This window comes from Hemicordylus capensis, chromosome 1, assembly GCF_027244095.1.
Source record: "Hemicordylus capensis ecotype Gifberg chromosome 1, rHemCap1.1.pri, whole genome shotgun sequence".
In the NCBI taxonomy this organism is placed as follows: Eukaryota; Metazoa; Chordata; class Lepidosauria; order Squamata; family Cordylidae; genus Hemicordylus; species Hemicordylus capensis.
In genome coordinates, this window is record NC_069657.1 from 102542016 (window position 1) to 102565908 (window position 23893).

At 41.4% G+C, this 23893-nt stretch overlaps 1 protein-coding gene across 7 annotated transcripts in view; it reads left to right on the forward strand.

The window, feature by feature from the left end:
- The window catches only part of NELL1 (neural EGFL like 1), a 768366-nt gene that overhangs the window by 705535 nt on the left and 38938 nt on the right, over window positions 1-23893 (forward strand). For 3 of the 7 annotated variants that reach the window (XM_053266636.1, XM_053266637.1, XM_053266634.1), the window contains one exon: window positions 1035-1175. The exons of the other annotated variants lie outside the window; for them this stretch is intronic. In XM_053266636.1, coding sequence (XP_053122611.1) covers window positions 1035-1175 — 141 coding nt within the window. The remainder of the gene's footprint in view (window positions 1-1034; window positions 1176-23893) is intronic. 7 annotated transcript variants of the gene reach the window in all.

Below are 23893 nucleotides of genomic sequence, written 5' to 3' on the forward strand. Positions count from 1 at the left end.
TGCTTATGAAAAAGGTAATGACTGAAGTCAATTCACAAATGTTATGCATTTTATATCAGACATTTGTTCAAATGTGCAGATTTACAGATTGCAATGAGCAAGAACCACCACCATCTGCATCCATGTTTGATTGCCCTATATTATTAGGTTTGGTTTTTCTGATATTTCACATAGAATTTTCAGAACAATTCAGAGTCTTTATGTTTCTGATAAACTTTGGAAAACTACAGTGGAGGGGATGACTCCCAGTTCTCCTTGCTGTTTCCCCACCCCTCTTTACAAAACTTGCCTGGCAAGTAGGACTAGTGTGCAGGCTTTGCAGAAACATCTACATGTCATTAGGTATTGATTGTTTCTTCTGTGCATACTCAAGATTGCCATTGAGGAGGCTGGTAAATGGAGTTTCCAATGTCTCCCAGCTCAAATGATTCAGCCAAGGGGCACTGGGAATTTTTCAGACTTTCCAGAGGCAAACTTAAGCATGCTGTGAGGAAACTGCCACCATCCAGGCCTTACAAAGCCTAGATACTGCTGAGCGGCCTATAGAACAGCTCTCTATGCTGGTTACTCCAACTATCAGCTAACACTGAGGGTTGCCTGGCATCAGCACCACAGCAAACAGTTACCATCTGGCTATAACGCATAAAATGCTTGCTTAAATTTTAATCAGATTCCAAATCTTATTGTTGGTAATTAACATTAGATGTTGTATAGCGGAGTAAAGTGTTCAAAAATATTCAAGGTTATTGAAGATGACCAGTTGAAAGAGAGATTAGCAGCTTTTATTGTATAGCCCTTGGGGTCTTGATATAATCCTGACTGAATCCTAGCACTTTAAATAATATAACTTTTAAATATGATATGCAAAAATTACAGTGTGGTGGTGAGTGCCAGACAAGTTGTCCACTCATTCATTAAAGTATGTATTGTGTTTAGTTTTAGAAGGTGTGTTTGGTGTTTTTCTTAAATATCTAAAATGTTGCTGTCAAAAGGAAATTAATATCCTGGCTGGCTTGTGTTTTTCTCTGAGGCAGATATTGATGAGTGTGCAGAGGGGATCATTGAATGTCACAACCATTCACGCTGTGTTAACCTCCCAGGGTGGTACCACTGTGAGTGCAGAAGCGGTTTCCATGAGAATGGAACCTATTCACTTTCCGGGGAGTCCTGTGTTGGTAAGCAAAGATCAGCAGAGAAGTTATGTTGTTGTTCTGCATGGTATCATGTGCTGAATATTAGGGACAGCCTTTTGTGTCCAATGATGATATTAATCTTAAACTTAGAACATAACCAACCATTTATTTAAGCTCAGCAATGTTCTGTGTAATATAATTTACATATTATTACAAGAGAGATGAACCATCAAATCTCTGTATAGTAATATGGGAAAGGGGCGCTTAGAGGTTATCTTGCTGAATTGCCTTCCTTAGCCATTTACAGTGGGTCACCTGAGACAAAACCAATCATTCATATATATATACACACACACACAAACACACACACACACACACACACACACACTTCAGTTCCTTCTTTTAAAAGTTACAGAACGAATATTTGGAGATGCATTAAATTATGCCAGCAATGTTTTTTAACTGACCAACTTTGAATCCCCCCCCCCCCGGCCCCTTGCCTTACATATTTTTAAACATATACCCTTAACTTGTTTTGTACCTCCAAGTGGCGAAATAGCTCAAGGTAATCTTTGTAATGTCAATTTCCTTCAGTGGAGAAAGAGAGAACACTTAATTTTTCTGTTGTTTTTGTGGGCGGGGGGACTCCTTACAAATTGAGTGATTGAGAAGATATGGTACAGAGACCACTGCTAGTGGCAAATCAGTAAGTTTAAGTTTGTGCAACTTGAGGATGTGGACAAGATCTCTTGACCCTTGTCCATCTTAGCTAGTAAAAGTTGCCAAAGGGGGGCCATCAAATTGATGGAGGGCAATTGCGAAAGGAAGTGGTGATGAGATCAGAAGTCCTCAAGGTGCTTCTATTTGGGGGAAACCAGAAACCAGTTGGTTTCTATTCTTTTAGAACAAGGTGACAGAGCATGTGGTGATATATTAGCTGCAGAAAGTCTTGAAAGATACAGAGTGTCATAACCCATTTTAGTCTGGCTTCCATCCATTCATTGGGACCGAAACCACCTAGATCATCCTGGTGGATGACCTACTCCATATTTTTATTTTTATTTTTTAACTTTCAGCTTTTAAATCTGATTTAACTGGGCCCTGTTTTTAATTGTTTTATAATGTTTACCATGTTGTCTGTTTTACTATTTTTGTGAGCTATCCCAAGCAGTATTCGCACTAGGGGCAGGATTCTAAATATGATAGATAGATAGATAGATAGATAGATAGATAGATAGATAGATAGATAGATAGAGAAAACTATATAGGAAGAGTGTATACCTGTTGGTTTTTCTGCACATTTCAGCAGCATTTGATACCTTCAACCATGGTATCTTCCTGGACTATCTTGTGAGACTGGAACTAGGAGTGGGGGAGGTTGATTCTGATCCTATCTCAAGAAGAGGATCCAGAAGGTGGTTCTAGAAGACCCAGGTGGTAGTCGCGGATCTGCTTAACCCTTGGTCTATAGGGTCCTGTAGGATTTAATTCTGTAACGTATTTTATTTAATATTGTCATGTTACTGCTGGATGAGATTGTCCAGAGATTTGGGCTGCAGTGTCACCAATATGCCTCTGCCTCACTAGCTCATCTAATTCTAGGGCATCAGTGGATGTTCTTCTGAATCTATGGCTATGATGGGCTGGATGTGGGCCAGTGAAATCAGAGTTAATCTAGAAAGACAATGATATTGTTGGTTAGTAGGAGAAATTATCAGAGAAAGGAAGTTCAACCTGTTCTTGACAGAGTAGCACTGACTCTGAAAAAGCAAGTGTGTCATGTGGGGGCTCTGGACCCAGTTCTATTCCTGGAGAACCAGATGGCATCTGTGGCCTGGCGTGTCTTTGTACAGCTGTGGCTGGTGCATCAGCTACATTCCTTTCTTCTGAAGGCAGATTTGGCCACATTTACACATGCCATAGTCACATCACATTTACTGCAAAATGCTATATGTAACTCCTTTGATTCCAGCTCAGCCCAACTCAGGTCAGAAAGAGGAAGCAGCCTCTTCATTCATGCAAAGATTGAATGACCTTCCCACCTGCAAATTCTGTCTCCATCCACAGAGGGCATGGTGAGTTTGTGCAGTGCAGTTTGGAGTAGCTCCAGATGGAAGCAGAAATGGCACTGCTCTTGGACTCAAGCCCACTTGGAGTTGCAGCACATGTTTGCAGGCAATACTTTACAATCTTTGGGGTCAGACCTGGCATTGGGACACCTTTGACTAGCTGATGAGCAGTGATGGTTTAGATCAAGGCTTGAAGGTAGTGGCAGGCAGAAACACTGACACTTCAGTGTTGATGGGATCTGAGCTATTGGTGACGGACCAGGAAACGGATCTTGGGATCATGGTGGTCAGCTTTTTGAAATGCCGACTCAATGTGTGGCAGCTGTGAAAAAGGCAAATTCCATGGTAGAGATAATTCAAAAAGGGATTGAAAACAAAACTGCCAATATCATAATGCCCTTATACAAAACTATGGTGCGGCCACACTTGGAGTACTGCGTACAATTCTGGTCACCACATCTAAAAAAGGACATTGTAGAACTGGAAAAGGTGCAGAAGAAGGCAACCAATATGATCAGGGGCCTAGAGCACCTTCCTTATGAGGGAAGGCTACAACACATGGGGCTTTTAGTTTAGAAAAAAGACGACTGCGGGGAGACATGAAAGAGTTCTATAAAATCATGCATGGTGTGGAGAAAGTGGATAGAGAGAAAAGTTTCTCCCTCTCACATAACACTAGATCCAGGGTCATCCCATGAAATTGATTGCCATGAAATTTAGGCCCAACAAATGGAAGTACTTTTTCACACAACACATAATCAACTTGTGGAATTCTCTGCCACAAGATGTGGTGAGAGCCGACAACCTGGATGGCTTTAAGAAGGGTTTGGATAACTTCATGGAGGACAGGTCTATCAATGGCTATTAGTTGGAGGGCTATAGGCCACCTCCAGCCTCAGAGGCAGGATGCCTCTGAGTACCAGTTTCAGGGGAGTAAGAGCAGGAGATAAGGCATGCCCTCAACTCCTGCCTGTAGACTCCCAGTGGCATCTGGTGGACCACTGTGTGAAACAGGATGCTGGACTAGATGGGCCTTGGGCCTGATCCAGCAGGGCTGTTCTTACGTTCTTACAAAAAGCTAGTGGGGCTAAGCTGCCTTAGGCACATGAGGATGGCTACTAGTATTGGAAGGAGGTGATGGTACAGTGGATGTGAATTTTAGTGTTGCCTGACTGCCCAATATTTAGGATGTCGGCGCTTGGAACAAGTTTGTCACTCTGGTAAGTGTGGCCACTCACTCCTCCAGGAATGACTCTGTCATGAGTTCACATGAGGTGACAGCCTCAACCAGCCAAGTCCACCGCAGAATAGCAAGTGTGGGCACTCCTCCTGTCTCCACTGTGGAATTCTCCCACCTGCCTGTTGCCCCCGCCCCCCACGCCTCCTCTTTGCTCCACTCTTCTGCCTCGCCGGCCTTGCCTGGAGCCAGTGCTGACACCACCTGCCCCACCTCACTATACCCGTCTGCTCTTCTTCCCCTTCTGCTGGGCTGGCCTGACCTTCTGGCTCTTCCCTCTAGCCCATGCTGCTTTTTGTGGATCTAGCTGCAGCTTCACCCATTGACTTCTCACTGAGGCAGCTGCTCGAGCACTAGTGCTTGCTTGCTTTCCCAGTGCTCATTGTCTGTGCCTTGGTTGTATTGATTGACTTTGGATTTACCTCAGCTTTTCTACATATTTAATTGTTTGACCATATACACATGCCTTGACCGGTATTATGTGAGCTGGGTCACGTTCTTGAATTACCTGCTCTGAATGTAGGCTATTTCCTGATTTCTGATTGGGCTCAGCTGAAAGAGAGGTAAATGCTGACTAGATTGTATCCCATTTGTTGTTGTGAAGTAGGCTCACATAAAAAGTGAGGGGGGAGGTCACTGGTGACTGAGGAGTTGTGCCTTGTGATGAGGGAGGCTCCTTTTAAGGTTTTCTTTAGTATTTGACTGTCACTGCTGAGCATCAGCCAAAGGGAGGGGCATACACATCCTTCCTTGAGGGAGATATGAGATGGCAGCCAAGGCTGGCCAGCTCTGACTGCACTGAGTAGGTATGCAGCTGATAGCTGGCCAGATGTGCCTTTCACAACTGCTAACATCAAAGCTTATGTGGGTGCAAAACATAGCTGGCCGGTCAGAACTTGCAAACCTAGCCAGGGCTGACAGAGTTGCCCACTGTTCCAATTGCCAGTATTTGTCTCCCTTAGGTTTGGCTATGTGCCCCCTCCACCTAAGCTCTTGCTCAGAAATCAGGCTTCACACTTTATCAGCTGCACTAGAAGCTTTAGAAGAAAGCTGTTTGCAAGTGGATAATCTGGCTTTAAACTGCATGCTGGGCATATATGATAATCTTACTTTTTTAGATTATTTGTTTATACTTGGATGGATTTTTAAATCACATTATAATTCTATGAAAGAGACATAATCCTCTATTAAATTTAATCACATGGTTTAAATGTTTTGGAAGCTAAATGTACGTTAGTTTGTTAGTTCACATATTAGACTGGATCCCAGTATTAGTACACGTTGGATGTAGGGATGTGGCCAAACCACAGTTCAACCTGCGGTTCAAGCACAGTTTGGAATTGCATTCCAGGAGCTTTAAGAAAAAGGAGAGCAGTTCCCTGCTTGCTCTTTGCCACCCCTTCTACCTTCTAACTGGGGCAGCACACATCCCCAAAAGCCCTGCATGGCGCCAACATGCACATGACACCCATGCATGCGTGGATGTCATGTGCATGCTGTCACCACACGGAGCTTTGGGAGACATGCACTGCCCCAGCAGGAAGCTGGAAGGGGCAGCTCTCCTTCTTAAAATTCCCAGAATCCAATCCCAAACTGTGCTTGAACTACGCTTCAAACCACTGTTAACGTTAATGGCCCTGGGGTGTTTGGTCAGCACCCCAATGTTCAGGCTTTGTGGGGGAATTAACTATTTAAGGGGGTCAGCTCCACCAGTTTTAATTTGTGCAAACTTTTGGACTCAAGAAATGACTGGATTGAGACAAGGTTATAGTTTCAAAATATAAAAGCATTTATTTTGAAGGAGGGGGATACAGGAAGAGAATTGTGTGATTAAAGCAATTAGAAATACATTTCTAGATAAGTCTACTACTATGAGGCATTTTAGCTTAAAGTCTAATTTGTATGAGATCCCAGGTGGGCAAGAGAAAAGAGGCTTGAGAGGTAAATGTAGAGGAGATTGGATTTAAGAAAGGAAAGCAGAGATAGTTTCGGGGCCTGAGTGGGGGGGCGAAGGCTCATACTCACCTGATCTAGACGAGGAGACCCAGGGGTTCCTGGAGGGACAGCCAAGTCACTCTCCTCAGTGTGTCGGGAAGCAGGAGGGGTGCAGAGATTAATAGAGGGAAAGGTGCCCATGAGAAAGGTTTCTCCGTGGGTCCAGCTTCATATGGGTGCGAGGCAACCTGGATGGATTGGCACAATGGGGAGAGGGGGTGCATCTTACCCCCGTTCCAATTTGCTTTGTTTGCAGCCCAATCTAGGGGTAACTAGCACACTGTCAGCAAAGAGACCGGTCTCCATGTGTACCATAAACTGAGAGCACACATTGTGGTACAGCTCCTGAGCATATCCAAAGTGCAATCTCCAAGCCTGGAGATGCAGCTGCAAACAGGGAGACTCTTGAGAACCGGGTAGAATAAGCATGACTGGTAACACCACGCTTCATGCACATCTCTAGTTTGACAGCATCCAGGGTAACCCTGCACTGACATGCCATGTCTTTTAACCTCTTATGGGTACTAGATCAATTGAGTTTAACTGAATAAAAAGGATTATCTGATCTTTGGGGTCGAGATTATGGCTGGGAATGAAGTTTTGTACTCCAGCAATTTACTGGAATTCCAGTAGTATTTCATGGTAGGAATCCCTGCAGTTGTTATTGGTTTCTGACCAAAGCTGCAGAGAAATTTGAGGGAGTGAGGGAGGAACTTAGGAAAAGTTGTGACAGTAGTGATCGTCTTCATTTTTTGTTCTTTAAAAGAGCTCTCCAGTAGGCTTGTGCAATTCAATTCGGGTACAAAACATTTTGTGCCCGAAAATGGCAATTTCGGAGGTTTTGTAACCAAAACAAAATCAAGAACTAAAAAACAGAGATTTTTGTTTCCAAATCGAAATGACTGTGTTTCAGACAGAATGCTTTGTTCTTCAGGAAAGCATTGCAATTGAAATTGACTTCTCTGACTCTCTCCACTCCAGCTGAGGCACTGAGTGATTAGTAGAAGATAAGATATGCAAAAAGCTGTTGAGCATGAATGATTTAGTTAAGTATGTGTTGTATTCAGTGTGATTGAAATGCAAACTGACCTTGCAAAGGGATTTGGAAGACAGCATTTTGAGACAGAAATACCCAAATGTCTTTGGGAGCTCAATGCTATTCCAACTCTTGCTAAAAGCCATGGTATAAATTGTGTGGAGAAGCTTTTCGAGAAGCTGGTTAGGAAAATTCTGAAATTACACAGGTTTTTCTTTCCAAAGGTTTAGAAATAATCTCTTGACTTGTTCAGGGGTCTTTTGAAGAGCTATTTTGTTTTTCTTCTGATTTTTATGAGTTATAGTGGTGTCTAAGTTTTATTGCCCAAGTTGAGCAATCTAATGTAATTTAGGCCACAATGTAATTTGGTGGGACATGATGTCTAAGACAGTGGTTCACAACTTTTGTCATTGCAGAGACACGTCATCCACATGGAACTACAGGAGACAAAATGAGGGGGGTGGGAATACCCCTGTCAATCTATTGACATCCCCAGGAATTTTAGTTGCTTCTCTCTTTCTTGTAACCATGATCCATGGTTTTGCACTTTCTTAAATGCAGTGATGATACATCTCAACAATTCTGAACAGTAGGCCGATTTGTTTGGGCTACGGCTCACTCTGCTTCAGTTAAATGAACATTTGAAGCTGTTCCATAGTACCAAGGCAGTTCATTGGTCTATCTTGCTATCTCAAGTGACCTGTGGTCACTGTTCCATGGGGAGGGAGTGTTTTTATTGAAAGATTGCTTGAATCCACAAATGGGTTGTGCTGCTGTGCTAGTGCCACAGGGATAGGCTCCCACCAGCTGCAAAATTCTCAAATAACTGCCAAAAAATTAAGTGTCGTTGTTGTTCATCATTCTCTTCACTCTTTCAACTTGTTTATGTGGGGCTTCAGGGGCAAAATAGTGGGTTGGGTGGCAGTGCCCCAAGGGTGGTGCACCCAGATTCGAAATAGGGCGAAGGGCTGATTTATTAGGAATTTTTGAGGTTTACGTGTCTTTAAGATTTTTCCCCATAGGGAATAATGGAAGTTTCAGCAGCCCCACAACTCCACCTGGGGGGCACTGGGATGGCTTGAAGCGAGTGGTGGTGTAGTGCACAGAGGGTGCCAACCACCCACCTGGATTACTAACCCATTTGTGTACTGGGCTTTGTTGTTTCTGAGGTGCTGAGTTTAGATTCTCTGGTAGCAAATGAGATTTTTAATGAAAAACCATGAATCCACTCTCATATGCTACTAGAGAATCTACTCTCAGAACACCTCTAGAACAACAAAACTTCATGGGTTGGCAACCCATGTGGATGGTTGGCACCTTATGTGCACTACACCGCCACTTGCTCTGGGCCACCCCAGTGCCCCTCAAGTGGTGTTATGGGACTGCAGAAACCTCCATTATACCCTACGAGGAAAATCTGAAAAACGTGTAACTTCATTAATTCTTTAAAAATCAGCCCTTTGCCAAATTCCTTTGAAAAAATTGTGGTAGCTTCCTTATACCAGCTGGGCACTACCAACAACCACACTCCACTATGGACCAGCCCTAACACACACACACCCCGCATGAAACCTCCATCATACCCTATGGGGAAAATTTGAAAGATGCGCAAACTTCAAAAATTCACCAAAAATCATCAGTTCGCCCAACTCCTTTGAAATTTTTGTGGTAGCTTCCAACTCATTGGACACTATAACCCCCACCCACTCTTTTGACCACGTGACCCATTTTTAAAATCTGAATTAATTTGGATTCAGATTAATTTGGATACAAAACAAAACGGGGGTGATTCGGAAGGCTTAATTTTGGACAAAATACAAAATGGGGTTGATTTGGATTTGGTACAAATCGAAACAGAAAAAATACAAAACCTGCAACCCTACTCTCCAGGGAAGTGAGAAAAAGCAGTGGCAGATGTGCCACCCGTTTCCCTTCTCAGAATACACTAGAAAAAGAAATGTTACATCATATGACACATCCTTCATTGGCACATTCCAGCAAGGAATGATCCTGGTAGGGAGATGGGTGGCATTTCTGCTGCTGTCCACTTCCCTGGCAGCGTTTATTTTTATATGAAAAATGAAGAAGACCACTGCCATCACATTTTCTGTATACATCCCCTGCCCTCTCAAAATTTTCTAGGAATTTTGACACACACACCCCTTTCTGGCCAAAATTCATTTTTCTCAGTTCTGCAGGTGTCAAACATAGTAGCAGAAATGTGGGGAAAGAGTTTGGTATGGCCAAATTTAAGATACAGGTGGACCATTCTATACGTGGTACCACTATTCATGGTTTCATGTATCCATAATCTAAAAATAGGCACCTGACCTTGGTTTATGTAGGTACAGACAGAGAGGGTTAATACCCACATATTTGCAGTTCCTAGTTGGCCAGAAGTGACCTCTGAGATCATTTCCAGCCACCATTTTCTTTAAAGGAATTTTGTGGCTCTTCCATGGGAAGGATCCCCCCCCCAATTTTTCACAGAACATTGGCCAAATTGATAGTGGGGGTGGGGGTGGCACTGCTGGACAGAAGAGGACCTGTAAAGCACAATACAAAACTTTATTTCCATTATTTTTGCCGTTTTCCAGACCTTTTTTCCTCGTGCAGGATCCTAACCCCGTGATTCCATTTGCCACAATGTCTCATTGTATGTAGTTTCATTACCTGCAGAAATCTGCAGGAAATGAACCCCCACAGATAACGGGGTACAGCCATACTAGCAATCAATATTTTCTATTTTCATTTTCACAGAAAAAAATTGAATATTCACAGCTATGGTTAACTGTCATGAATACAATAGAGTACTGAACAGTTACAGATGATCCAAGAAAAAGAAGAAAAAAGTTGGTGCCTTGTTGCATATTTAAGTCTGGAGTCTTGAAAAAATGCTGGTATCCCATGCAATAGCAAGCTAGTTAGCAGCATCAAAAAGAACCTATGGAGCATTAGCCATTTAATGATTAAATAAATAATTTAAGTTATTTAATTTAATTTAAATGGGGAGCCATGTGCAATTAAGACAGTTTTTCCTTACTCCTGGCCCAGAGTAGTATCCCCCCCTTTAAAAAAAATAAAGCAAAGAATGTGTGGACATGCCAGGGTTTCAGTCACATGAGGGAAAGATTATTTTCAGTTATACCTCTTCCCTCCGCAGCTCCTGTGCCTCCGGAAACTATGTCTCTGAGTGTCCACCCCCCACTGCCGCAACCAAAAATCACACAAGAAAACTCTGGCATGTCAATGCAGTTTTCGTCTGAATGTCAGTGAATATGCTCTTCTGCTGGAATCCAAACTAGCATGTGAACAAATTTATTTACATGGTGGCTATAGGCTTTCTCTAGGTTCAGAGGCAATATGTCCATAAATAGAGGATGCATGGAAGCAGCAGTGGTTAATGGGTATTTGCTTTGAAGCCTGGCTCTGGGCTTCCCAGAAGCAGAGGCCCCATTCTGAATGGACCTCTGGGCGCAAGTTCCATCCCTTGCTATCTCTGGGGCCCCCAAATGCAACAGTGTCTGTTGCCAGCTCACTGTCTGGCAGAAAAAATTTTTTGTCCCACCTGATGGCCAAGTGCTACTCTTTCTGAAGGCAGTGCAGCAGGCTGCAGCTCCATACCTCCGTGGTCCCCTGCCTCCCCCTTGCCATGTTTCTTCTCCCCACCACTTACATTCGCCAAAGAGGTGGCTTTCCTCCCCAGTCTGGGGCAGTTTCCAGCCACCTCCACATTTCTCTCCCCCCGCCCCGCACTTGCTGGGGCCGGGCTGGTTCCCTCCAGATTCCAGCCCTAATAACAATTGCGGGAGAATGCTGCCTCTTTGATTCGCAGTGGGGGAAAGGAAATGCTGCGGTGGCCGATAGAAGGCTGCACACCGGCTGGGGGCTGGTGCTGGGAAGAGATTGTTCAGTTATTTCCACTGCTGTGTTCTTCCCTCTTCCCAATGAAGCAGCAACATTCCTCCCCATTGGGGTGGGTTCCCACCACCACTGGGTTTTTCCTCTCACCCCCCAGCATTTATTAGTGCTTGTGCTGTGTTTATTCCCACTGCATTTGCTTCGCACTCCTGCTGTTTCAGACAAAGGGGAGTGTAATTGGAGTTTCCATTAACAATTTGGTTTCTGTGGGAAGTATTTCTTTGTAGTGTGAAATGTTGTCTTTCAGCACCTTCCTATATTGCTGCTGCCCGATATAGGTGTTTTCCATATTCTGGGAAATATACAAGCGGAGATTCCAATCAGCAACCTCTTGCTCGCTAGGCAAGCCATTAGGTGGTGCGTGCGCTCTCTCTCTCTCTCTCTCTCTCTCTCTCTCTCTCTCTCTCTCTCTCTCTCTCTCTCTCTCTCCATATACACACATGGACAAATTTGTTGGTACCCTTACAGCTCATTCTTCAACACATTTGTCCACGTGTGTATAGTTACCTATGTATTCCTATGAAGCACATTGCAGCTTCTCTGGAATCCAAGCCCCTGAATGGTAATATATCCTCTCATTGTAATGAACTTTGCATCAGCTTATAGTTTTCAGAATTCTGAAGTTATACATGATTAGCAGAAATCTGTTTGCAATATTCATATTTTATTTTACTCCATAGTTATTTCTAAAGCTGGTGGAACTATTATAAGCAATCAGTGAGCAGTCCCTTTAGTCACATTTAAAAAGAAATTGACTGAAGTACTTTTAAAACATTACAATCTGCTTCAGTATTACATAGTTATAGCTGTTTCTAAAAATTAAAGCCTGTTAGAGACCAGTATAAACAGAGAGTAAAAACTGGTTTAATCTCTTTGGCAGTGGCCTATAGCAGCAGATGGCTAAGCAATGCTATTTAATTAAAATAACCTCATTAATTTCATTTTCCATTTATGACTTACACCTGGTGACAACAGTGACTAACCTTGTGAACCCCCACATCACTGTGCAGTCAAAATGAGGGCCATTTGTTTCGAAAGATAAAAAATAACATTATTGCTAACTTTTCAGAGATCCTTTGGTATCTGAATCAATTTTCAACAGGACCAAATGGGAGGTAAAAAAAGCTACTGCACGGTGACTTTTATCCTCCGTTTTCACAGGGCAGTATTAAGAAAATGCTCCTATGTAATTTCTGTGCATAAAAGTACTTTCACAAGATCACTTCATTATGCAAAAATAATTAAAATAAGCTGGGGGCGGGGAGCAATCCAGCTTAAAAATCTTTGAGACAAGTTGTCATTGCTGCTTCTGCACGGGGTGATAGTCAGCTTTTAAAACTCTTCAGAACGACAGGAATGGAGGATCCATTATAACCTCAGTGCCCTTAGGGTTCTTCTGGTTTATCCCAGATAGCTTTGCTTGCAACAGAATGATAATTTGGTATAATTTTAAATATCCAATAATGTTTTTAAGTATGAATGACTTTCATGTGCTGTATTATCTATTAAAGCCATGAAATGCTGTGAAATTTGTCATTTTTGACATAATCACACCTGTGAAATTCACTGCTGTGGATTTATTGGACATAAATTGCCTTATAGCAACAGTCAAAGTACAAAAAGCTAGCATGGTTTGGTTACTAAGTTTTCTAAAATCCTATTTAAAACAGAAATTGTGATACATTTCTTTGCATGTGAGAGAATCTGCCTTCCCATCAATAGCAAAGTAGAAATAAAAGTTGCATTTGAACAGTTCTACTTTGGTTGTTCTAAAATGCAACTTATTTATTGGTCCAACTTGGATTGGTATAGATACATGCAGTATTACAAGAAATGATGTGTACAAGCATCCCTGTTATCTTAACGTTGTTGAAAGCGATACTGCTTGTTTGGGGCATTTATACAAATTCCACAAGGGCATGTTTTTCAGATAGAAGAGCATATGAGGAACTTTGCTGGATCAGAATCACCTCCATATACAGTGTGTATATATGTGTGTGTATAAATATATCTATATCTATCTACCTACCTACACACACACACACACACTGTATCTGTGTACAAAAATCACAGTGATAAAGTAACTAAGACCTTATCTTGATTAGTTGCTCACTGTGATCAGTACTGATTAGAATCACATATAAACCCATGTGTTTAAAATGTTGGCCAATATACATAGGCCCTACATCACTATACTGAAAAGTGCAGCAGTTAGAAGCACCCAGAATGCACTAGCATGTATTGCATAAGTTCAGGCAGACACTCCTACACTGAAGAATCAATGGCATGCTTAACCATGGCAAAGGCCCTTAGGAATGCTTTAACCTGTTTTATAAACATGGAAGATTCGACACAGGGTTTTCAACATAGGGCTAATTATCCAGAGTTGCCAATTTGTCAGCCGGGGGCAGGGGCACTTTGCTGTTTTTGTTTTGCTTTGGGCCTAGGTGCCAGAAAAGTAGTGGGCAAGGACATTTACCTCCCCAATCTTTTTTTTTACAATAAGAATTATAGCTTAGGTAATTAGGCAGCTTTGCACTGATCTCTGCTCCCTGATGCACCAAAACTGCTGTCCCTGAGTTTACCAATATACCTTTTCTTGTATCCACCCAGGTACCAGAACTTCTTAAAATTCAAGAATTGGTAACCTTATGATAGCCCCAAAATTTAGCTTGAATTTGGTGCAATCCCAAAGTCTTTGGATGTGGAGTGAAGACAGATGTTACATTTACAGAGCAGTCTGGCTTCTTGGTACATGCCCATGTTCAAGTGTGAACCAGAGACGTTATTAGAGCTTGCTTGTGAGTCTCTTGGCTGAACCAGCATTCAGTGGCTGACATTCAGACTAACAATATACACACTGAAAAATGTTCCACATGTGTTATGGAATGAAGCAGTTTTCCTCTTCCCTCTGCAGCCACCTGTGTCTCCTGAAAATGTGTAACTGAGCATTCTGGGACCCTTAGGGGCACATTTTTGAGAAACACAGGCAGATACAAAGGGGGGAAAGGTAAAAATTATCTCTCCTTTCCTTGCAAGTATGGAATGTTTTTCTCGATGGTAGCCAGTATGTCTGTCATATAAATTGCTAACAAGCTCAATATGTTATCAGTATATTTATTAAATCATAATAAGTATTTTCTTATTTATCCACTTTTGGATGGATACAAACAGTGCTCATTGAAAAAGCATGGAAAAAGGTTTTAAAATTAATAAAGATGTGCATGAGTATGAATCCTGAAAATGTTAGGACTATTATCTTTGACAGTCTCTCGTGCCTTTTTGATACACTGTCCAGGTTCAAAAAGTGAACTTCCTTTCCACTTAGTTATAGGGACTGTGTGAAAAAAGAGCTTTGTCATCTTGTTATACTACTCTGTGAAATAGATTGATGAGCTGCCTTGGTGCCAGCAGCACTTCCAGTGAGAGCACTGAAAGGTGTAGCTGAGCACTCTTATCAGTACACATTGAGACGGCATTGTGTAGACACCAGTGGTGGCCGGTGAAGGCGGCTCTGGAGGGGCAACGAGAGGTAACTTGAACATTGCGTTAGAAATTGCTTACCACCAGTACCACCAGTACCACCAAGCTGCCGCAAGCAGCAGCACTCCACCTGGCATCCTGAGTGGCAGTGGCACGGCTCCAGCACTCACCTGGTCTCTGTGCATGCACAGCGGCCAGGTGAGTGCCAGAGCCACCTGAGATGCCAGGTGGAGCACTGCTGCTTACAGCAGCTTGCAAGTGCTGGTGGTAGCACTTTCTAATTTAATGGTAAAGGTACCTCTCACCACCCCTGCCCCCAGCACCACCCTCACTGGTAGGAACATGGTACTTGGTCCAACCTGGATATATCCTAAGGATTAATTTAGCCTACTGCCAAGTGCAGATATGTCTTGAGGATGAATTTGACCTATTGGCTTCTGGTACTTTATGCAGAGTCTATTGCTTTGGGTAACCTTTGTACTTCTTTTGCCTAAGGGCAGTCAAAAATAGCATTGTAATGCCATAGGAAATGCCTGGCATGTGTAGCTTGATAGTAGAGACTACTGCATAGTGTAGAGATTAACTTTTGCTGCACACTCCTTTAAAAAACACAAACCTTTTTGAACCCCATGATTTGAATACCTAGAGACAGTTCAGTACCTTCTAGATGAGCAATATACATCTCTCCCGCCATCCCACACTTACTGTTATATTCATTGCCTCAATCTAGAATATTTACCTTGCTCTAGTTTGGGCCGGATTTGGGCTTTTGTTACTTTTACTAATTTAACAGAGAAAGGGAACAGTTAATATAAAGATTAACCATTCATTTCAAGTACATAAAACTGATAGTCATTGTCACATTTTATTTATAGAAAATCAAGTTTAAAAGAAAAACCCAGTGCACTGGTAATATTTCAAAGTCTATCTTATAGTTGTGGATATTTCAAGAATAGTAAAGTTAAAGGTTTTGTGGGTAACATTATATATCACTTTCACAAGCACTCTAAAAATCACACTAGTGGTTTTAAAATGTGCTACTAGTTCTTATTTTTTAAAACTAAAAAACAAATTGCTTGTAAGCTGACATGTTACCTGGGAAATATAACTTGCCAAAGTAGTGTCTATAGCTTTAACTAGTACATACATTGACTAGAAGTCTAGCATATATTTGTCACATCTGATTATTTTGTAATGGAATTTGAAATTGAAGTTGAAATTAGCACTCTGGTAGGGTTATTTTCTCCCCTCTATGACAGTTTCTTGTGTTTTTGAACCCTGGCATGATACCTCTTAGAACTGAATATTTCTTAATATACTGGGGAAAAAACCAGATACCCCACTAAATGCAGAATAACTCTGGGATGACGTTTGATGTGAATACATCAGTTTAAGTGTGAGTGAAACAAAGCAAATGAACATCCTGTGGTGTCAGTATGGTTGTTTTCACTAGGGACGTGCACGAACAGGCTTGTTCACTCCTGGGGAGTGAGGGATGGCTTACCTTTAAGGAGCAGGGAGGATGCTCATTCTCCACCACCCCCCGCCAAATCCCCACCCCCACCCCGATGCTCACCCCATACTGCTCACGCACGCACACTGGCCACATCCGGTACAACACTGACTGAGGCGGCAAGGAGATATGCTGGCTCGTGGACAGCACCACCAGGGGAAATGCAGCAGGGGAGTGAGCACCCTGCCTACTCCTTACAGGTAGTCCCCACCTCTGAACCAGTCCAAATGCCGGACCTCCAAACTGGTTCGGCAGTACGTAAAAGGACCACTGAACTGGTTCATGCACATCCCTAGTTTTCACTATTGCTTTGATGTCCATTAGTATCATAATAGATCACATAGGTAAATTTCTCACAGAGGTAATTAAGCAAAAGGAAGGGAGAGAGGAAGCAGCAAACCATCCCCTTGCTCCATTGTCTTTGGGAAGAAATATTAATATGACAATTTTGTAATATAGTAGAGTCTAAACAAAATGTTATGAGTAGCATTTGGGAATGGAAGGATATGTTTATGTTTCGAAGCAAGTGACATGATTCCTACATTAGGATTTTAAAGAAGATTACATAAATTTGTAGACAACTTTCACTGTTCTTGGAAGTGCAGTGATGCACATATGCTTATAGCTTAATCCTTCAATGTAATCTATAAACTTCACTTTCCTTTCATGTCAAACCTATCAGCAGCACTGGAGCATCTCATGTAGCACCAGTGATTTTTAGTGAAGATGTCAGCCACTGAATACATAATAATAATGATGGGTGGCATTCAGAGTAGGTCTTGCTTAACAAGTTACCTCTCCCATATTTGCAGTAAGGACAAAAAATTAAAGCCTCTCCCCCACCCCCACCCACTGCTCCTCATCTTACGGTGTTGCTGAGGATCCACTGATTCTCAGTAGTGGCTTTTCAGGGAGCTTCAGCAGGTTGGTTTGTGTGGGGAAGATATCCTGGCTAGCACTTGTTATGCTACTCTGGACTACACACAATACAAATCAAAAACAACAGCTACAGCAGATACTTTTGTCCATATTTTTATCAATTGCTGAAGATGAATACAAGCCTTTCTCAGAATCATACTAGATCGGAATCTTCCTTTTTTTTAAATAGCAGCTGGATCAAGCCTGTAGTCCTGATCAAATCTCTTGGGTTTGCCTGCTTGCTCACTTCCTGTGCACTCACTGCCATCTCTCCTCTCACTGTCTGTCACCTCTTCTTTCCCTCTGCTCCTTCTCTGTCCACACACCACTTTCAAGAGCTTCCGATGGAAGAAGGAAGTGCTTGAAAATGGCATGCAGGCAGAGGAGGAGGAGAGGGGAAGAGGAGGAAGTGGACAGGTGGAAGAGAAGCGGCAGAGGTGGAGGCAGGTGGGCAGTGGAAACAGCAGGAACAGCCAGGTGGCAGGAGGGGGGCAGAGGGGCCCCTGTGCAAGGGACACCCTTGAACACCAGTATGACAGCTGCCCACAACCAGGGCAAAAAAAAAACCCCTTCCGCCAAGGACCACTGCGTCAGTAATAACCCAGAATAAAATGATCCTTTGTGCTATAAGTGTTTAGTGGTGAGGGCATTTATGGATAGGGGAATCTGGTCAGCAGTTATCTAGGGGAGTGACATAGCCAGAAGTGAAAGTCACTCTTTTTAAGTCTGAGAAACTAAATTCAAAATTTTCATACTGATTTTTAATAAAATCTGTAAATAGTTGAATAGTGTTTTGAAAGTAAAAAGATAATTTTTTGCAAACAAACATTTCTTCTATATTGGATATATCCTGAATGATTTCTGTCCATATCTGCTGCCTTTACCACCTATCAAGAGGGAGTAAATAGCATTCAGTTTACCTGGGGTCAGCAAGGCTGGAATATATACAGATCGCATGGGTTAGTATACTTGTGAGATATTTGTTTACCAGGCAGTTCACCTCCAAGGGTGAACAGACCCCTTTCCCCCATGGTCCCAATCTATATGGAGCAATCCAGCTGCTATTTTGAAAGAAAAGACAATACACAAGTGTTTGACACACCGTCTTGTCTTATCTTGTTTAACAAATTAGTCTTGTCGAGTTTGACCCCAAAACTTGGTCTGCAGAGTTTTTCATAAATGAATGGACATATTGCATTTCCAAAAGAGAAATAATGGGTCATGTTGATCACACTGATCTCAGGGAATGTCATATAATGTATGAGTTTGCTGTGGACTGAAGATACCCACTAGCAGTGTGATGAATAAAGAAGATGCAGATAACAATCATTTGCTTCTTCAAATGCTATCTTTCTTCCAATGTGCTGTCAAAATTCTTCCAAAATGCTGCCCTATTTGCAAACAAGTATATTTTTGCACAGAAATATCACTGTTGAGCTGGGGTAGCCAACTCTTGAAATCAAATATTCTGCACCTGGTGAGGCCTGGGGTCAGACTGCAGAAGCCAGAGAGCAGTGCCATTAGTAGAGTTAGATGGCAGAACACAGCAGGTTTTTTTGATGTTTGAGTGGTTGGCAGAGCCCAGTATTTTGGAACAATCTAGAGATGGAGACCAGGAGTTTTTACCCAGGTTACGGATAGAGATCCAATGAAAAAGCTGAGCACAACAAACTGTCTAATAAACTGTACTGCTTCAAAAAGGAAAAGGCTGGGTGGTGGGGGAACAGGCTGTGCCCCTTGGTTTTCTCATAACTAGCTTCTTTGTGGACAGTGTGCAGCCCTTTGTGAATTTCAGATCACTTCAGAATGGCTGCTTGTGCTTCCACATGTAGAAAACTGTAATAAAATGTTCAATTCATCTAATAGTACACTTGCAACAGATTGCTAATTCCAAGGTGAAAACTGTTCTTTTATTGGCAGGCAAACAGAACCCCAGGGACCACCATCAGGTGCTTATAGCAGTGTTTAATGTGCTTGCAGTGTAAAGTTGCCATATTGTTCCACTTGCCTGGTGGAAACAGACTTTACCCACTCTTGCTTTCCACGAACAAGACTGATTTGTATGTCACAGAGTGTTGTGACTGCCATTGCCTAGAGTCAGTCTGGAGATGCTTCTGGATCCCAACCTCCCTCTGGTGCACCAGATTGAGGCGGCGACCAGAAGTGCTTTCTATCAGCTTTGGCTGATATGCCAGCTGCATCCATTTCTTGAGATAAATGATCTGAAAACAGTTATACATATGCTGGTAACCTCCAGACTTGACTACTGCAATGTGATCTATATGGGGCTGCCTTAGTACAAGTCCGGAAACTGCAGTTGGTACAGAATGCGGCAGCCAGGTTGGCCTCTAGGTCATCTCGGAGTGACTGTATTACTCCTGTATTAAAAGAGCTACATTGGCTGCTGATATATTTTCGGACAAAATACAAGTTGCTGGTTATAACCTATAAGGCTCTAAATGGCTTAGGCCCTGGGTATTTAAGAGAACATTTTCTTCGCCATGATTCCCACTGCCCATTAAGATCATCTGGAGAAGTTCATCTACAGTTGCGACAGGCTCATCTGGTGGCTACTTAGGGACGGGCCTTTTCCGTTGCTGCCCCGAGGCTTTGGAATGTGCTCCCTGTTGAAATAAGAGCTTTCCCATTTCTGACAACTTTTAAAAAGTCAATCGAGAGACATCTGTTCACCCAGATTTTTAATTAGATTTACTGTTTTAATACTTTTGACTTGTTTCAAGTTGTAAATGTTTAGTGTTTAAATTTCATTTTAATTGTGGAGACGTAAGTTTTGGGAGGTATAGAGATTTGTTAAATAAAATAAAAATAAATTTTCTTGTGGCTGTATCTCATGCCACTCTACTAACATTTGAACAGCAAAATCATGTGGGGTTGTGAAAATCATTGGTAGTACCCAAGTAATTTTTCTGATTTTCAATTTTCAGGTTGAAATTTTTGACAAGGGGGAGTCTTTTGCTGAATTGATAGGCTAATTACATAAACATCAAAAATGTTTCACTGCTTTTCATCCAAGTCTTGAATGCTAACTCCTGGACACAATCTTTAATCAAGCTGTGTGTCATTAGAAATTATTCACTGTGATACTGAACACACTTTGCTTGTTCAGGTGATTTCACTAGAGCTTTGCTCGTGGATAATTTTCTTTAAGATTTATTCCAGGAAGAGGAGAAAAACATGCAGTTTACCCAAGATATTTTTATATCACTTTTTTTTAATTACAAGTGTAATTACTTACGTACACACTATTTCTTACTGTGTTAAAACTTTGTAGAATTCTTCAGTTAGTTTAAAAGTGTCCGCTTTTCCCTATCCCACTCCATATTCTACAATTAGTTTGGTACACTACAGCTCATGTATGAGGAGTAAGCCCTGGTTACTTCCAAGTAAACATCAGCAGAATTGGGTTATCAATCACCTGGCCACACCTATCCATTAGGCACCTTAGTGATAAAGGAACCCTCTGTTCTTCCATTTCATATCTGCATTTCAATTACATTACAGCTGTTTTCACAGTCCAAACTCTACATAAGTAAATGAGAGCAATGTAAGCTTTCAATTAAAGAAATTAATATTATTTTTATAGCCTAGACTGCAATAAATGCTTATAATGTCTTCCCAGAATGGTATGAGGGATGGCTGGATGATGTACAGCTGCTTATATAGTCAGAGCAATGATCTACATGGTTCAGTACTAATAGCAACAGATATCCAGAGTTCCAAAAGAGATCGCTTTCCGTTCTTCTTTGATTGGAAATGATGGGAATTGTATGTGAGATCTGTTGTGAGTTTGCTCTGCTAGTGAGCTATTACTCTCCCTATGAAACATGTTTGTTGTAGTTTTCCGGAATGCAATTAGATAAAATATTGCGATGATTTGATTATAGATTTTTTTCTGGGTTTTTTCTATAACCCACATAGATGTGTGAATAGAAGTGTAATGTATTCACTATGCTTAGTAGTTCTCTAACAAGTTGAACTTTGCAATCAGTGCCACCTCTGAATCTTATACTTGATTAATGGCTGAAATATTAAAATAACAAAAGCAATAAAATAATTGATAACCTATTATTTGCATAAAGGATGATAATAAAAATACCATGACAAGGTGAATTGTTAGTTTTTTGTTTTATTGAGTCTTTGATCATTTTGCTGGCTTGCTGATTTCAGCACCTCTCCATGAACCCTACCATTTATGTGCTCTCAGCAGGAAGTATTTGGGGGCATGTAAATAGGATGCCCCTTCTCGTTTGGATATATGTATAATACATTAAGTTGGCTTTTGCAGTGCAAACAGGTCTGTTGCACTGCGAATATGAATAATGTTGGCTTCCATAATTGCTAACATCTGGCTTCTCATAAATCTGTTAATGCATGGAAGCAGAATTAGAGTCTGTCTTGCAAGTAAAGCAATTACAAGGAACTTGGTAGGCTTACAGCCCTAGACTCATCTCTGGAATCCTTTTAGATTTGAACTGTGAAATCTACTCTTCTAATCTACTTTTTAATCCTTCTGCATAGCTTCTGCATGGCATAAGAGCAAAGCCTTAGCTTAACAGGAACATGGTTTGTGTCTTATGACTGCAAAAACACCAGGGCCAGTTCATGGTTACATTAATCAATGCTTTTAGCCAGAAGTATAAGTGAAGGATTGCTGAAAATATATGAAATCATTTAAAGCTCATTATTTTGCTGTATTATAGCTATTGATTCTCTGTCAATTTATGTGTGGCCTTGAATGTGTTGTTTTGGTTTTAAGTATTATTCCTTTTCATAATTCTCTGGCACCTGATGCACAGGAAGACATGACATTTGATTTCAGGGCACCTTATTCCCTTTTCATTACCTATAGTGCCCCTTTCAAGTCATGTTATTTATTAAATGGGAAACTCGGAGAAAAGTAATAGAAGTTTTTAAAAAATGTGCACTTTGACATTCATTGAAAAGATTGCCAAACACCCTAGTCCAGGAAGTTGTAAACAGGCTGCAGTTATAGAATTATGCTGGTGAGTGGCCCTTGTCTCAAGAGCAAGTAGCACTCCACTAATGCTCTGTAATTGGATCCATACTGATTTGTCTGTGTCGCTTGAATATATGCACAGAGGAGGCAGTAGCAATACTTTTGCAATGAAACTTCCCAGAGCGTTAATACATGCTCCTTTTGCCAAAGGAAAATGAGATGGAATTTTATCTGGTTTATACAGTATTTACTACTGTTAACCATGTCTTGGCCAAGTTCCAGCTTTATGGGATTATTATTTTTCTGCAAAAGATATACAGCAAGAAATTACAGTATATGCAGTGGTGTTTAAAAAAAACCCATGGTAGTAACAGTTGTTTCATACATTACTGCAGTAATATCTCTTGTGTAGTTATCAGTGCACATGAGTGGGTTTCCTGTGTGAGCAGTATAATGTTGAAGGAAGGTAAAAAGGTAAAGGGTGCCATCGAGTCGGTGTCACTCACAAATAATCATAAATGTTTCTGTGTGCTATGTGTTTCTTTGGGTTTCCAGTTCTCGAACATTTTTTGCTTGTAGAAACTGATGTCTGATCTGCATGGGCTCCCATCCTCCAATGATACATACAGGTGAAACTCGGAAAATTAGGATATCGTGCAAAAGTCCATTAATTTCAGTAATGCAAATTAAAAGGTGAAACTGATATATGAGACAGACGCATTACATGCAAAGCGAGATAAGTCAAGCCTTAATTTGTTATAATTGTGATGATCATGGCGTACAGCTCATGAAAACCCCAAATCCACAATCCCAGAAAATTAGAATATTACATGGAACCAATAAGACAAGGATTGTAGAATAGAACAGTATCGGACCTCTGAAAAGTATACAGTGTACTGTGTATGATTGGCCAGCAAACTCGCCTGACCTGACCCCATAGAGAATCTATGGGCCATTGCCAAGAGAAGGATGAGAGACATGAGACCAAACAATGCAGAAGAGTTGAAGGCCGCTAATGAAGCATCCTGGTCTTCCATAATACCTCATCAGTGCCACAGGCTGATAGCATCCATGCCACGCCGCATTGAGGCAGTAATTGCTGCAAAAGGGGCCCAAACCAAGTACTGAATATGAATATGCATGCTTATACTTTTCAGAGGTCCGATATTGTTCTATTCTACAATCCTTGTCTTATTGGTTCCATGTAATATTCTAATTTTCTGGGATTGTGGATTTGGGGTTTTCATGAGCTGTACGCCATGATCATCACAATTATAACAAATTAAGGCTTGACTTATCTCGCTTTGCATGTAATGCGTCTGTCTCATATATCAGTTTCACCTTTTAATTTGCATTACTGAAATTAATGGACTTTTGCACGATATTCTAATTTTCCGAGTTTCACCTGTATACTGTATTAAACAACATTTGCCTGTATGTCCTTGTTAGACACACCAGCTTTTAACTATTAAGCATTCCATATGTACTCTAATAATGTTTGCTGTGTCAAAACAGAGTAGAAATGATAAATTTAAAAACGAATTTCTTTTCCACCCAACAACAGAGCTGTAGTAAAGCCTCTGACTATGCAATTTATTTCATAATCCCCA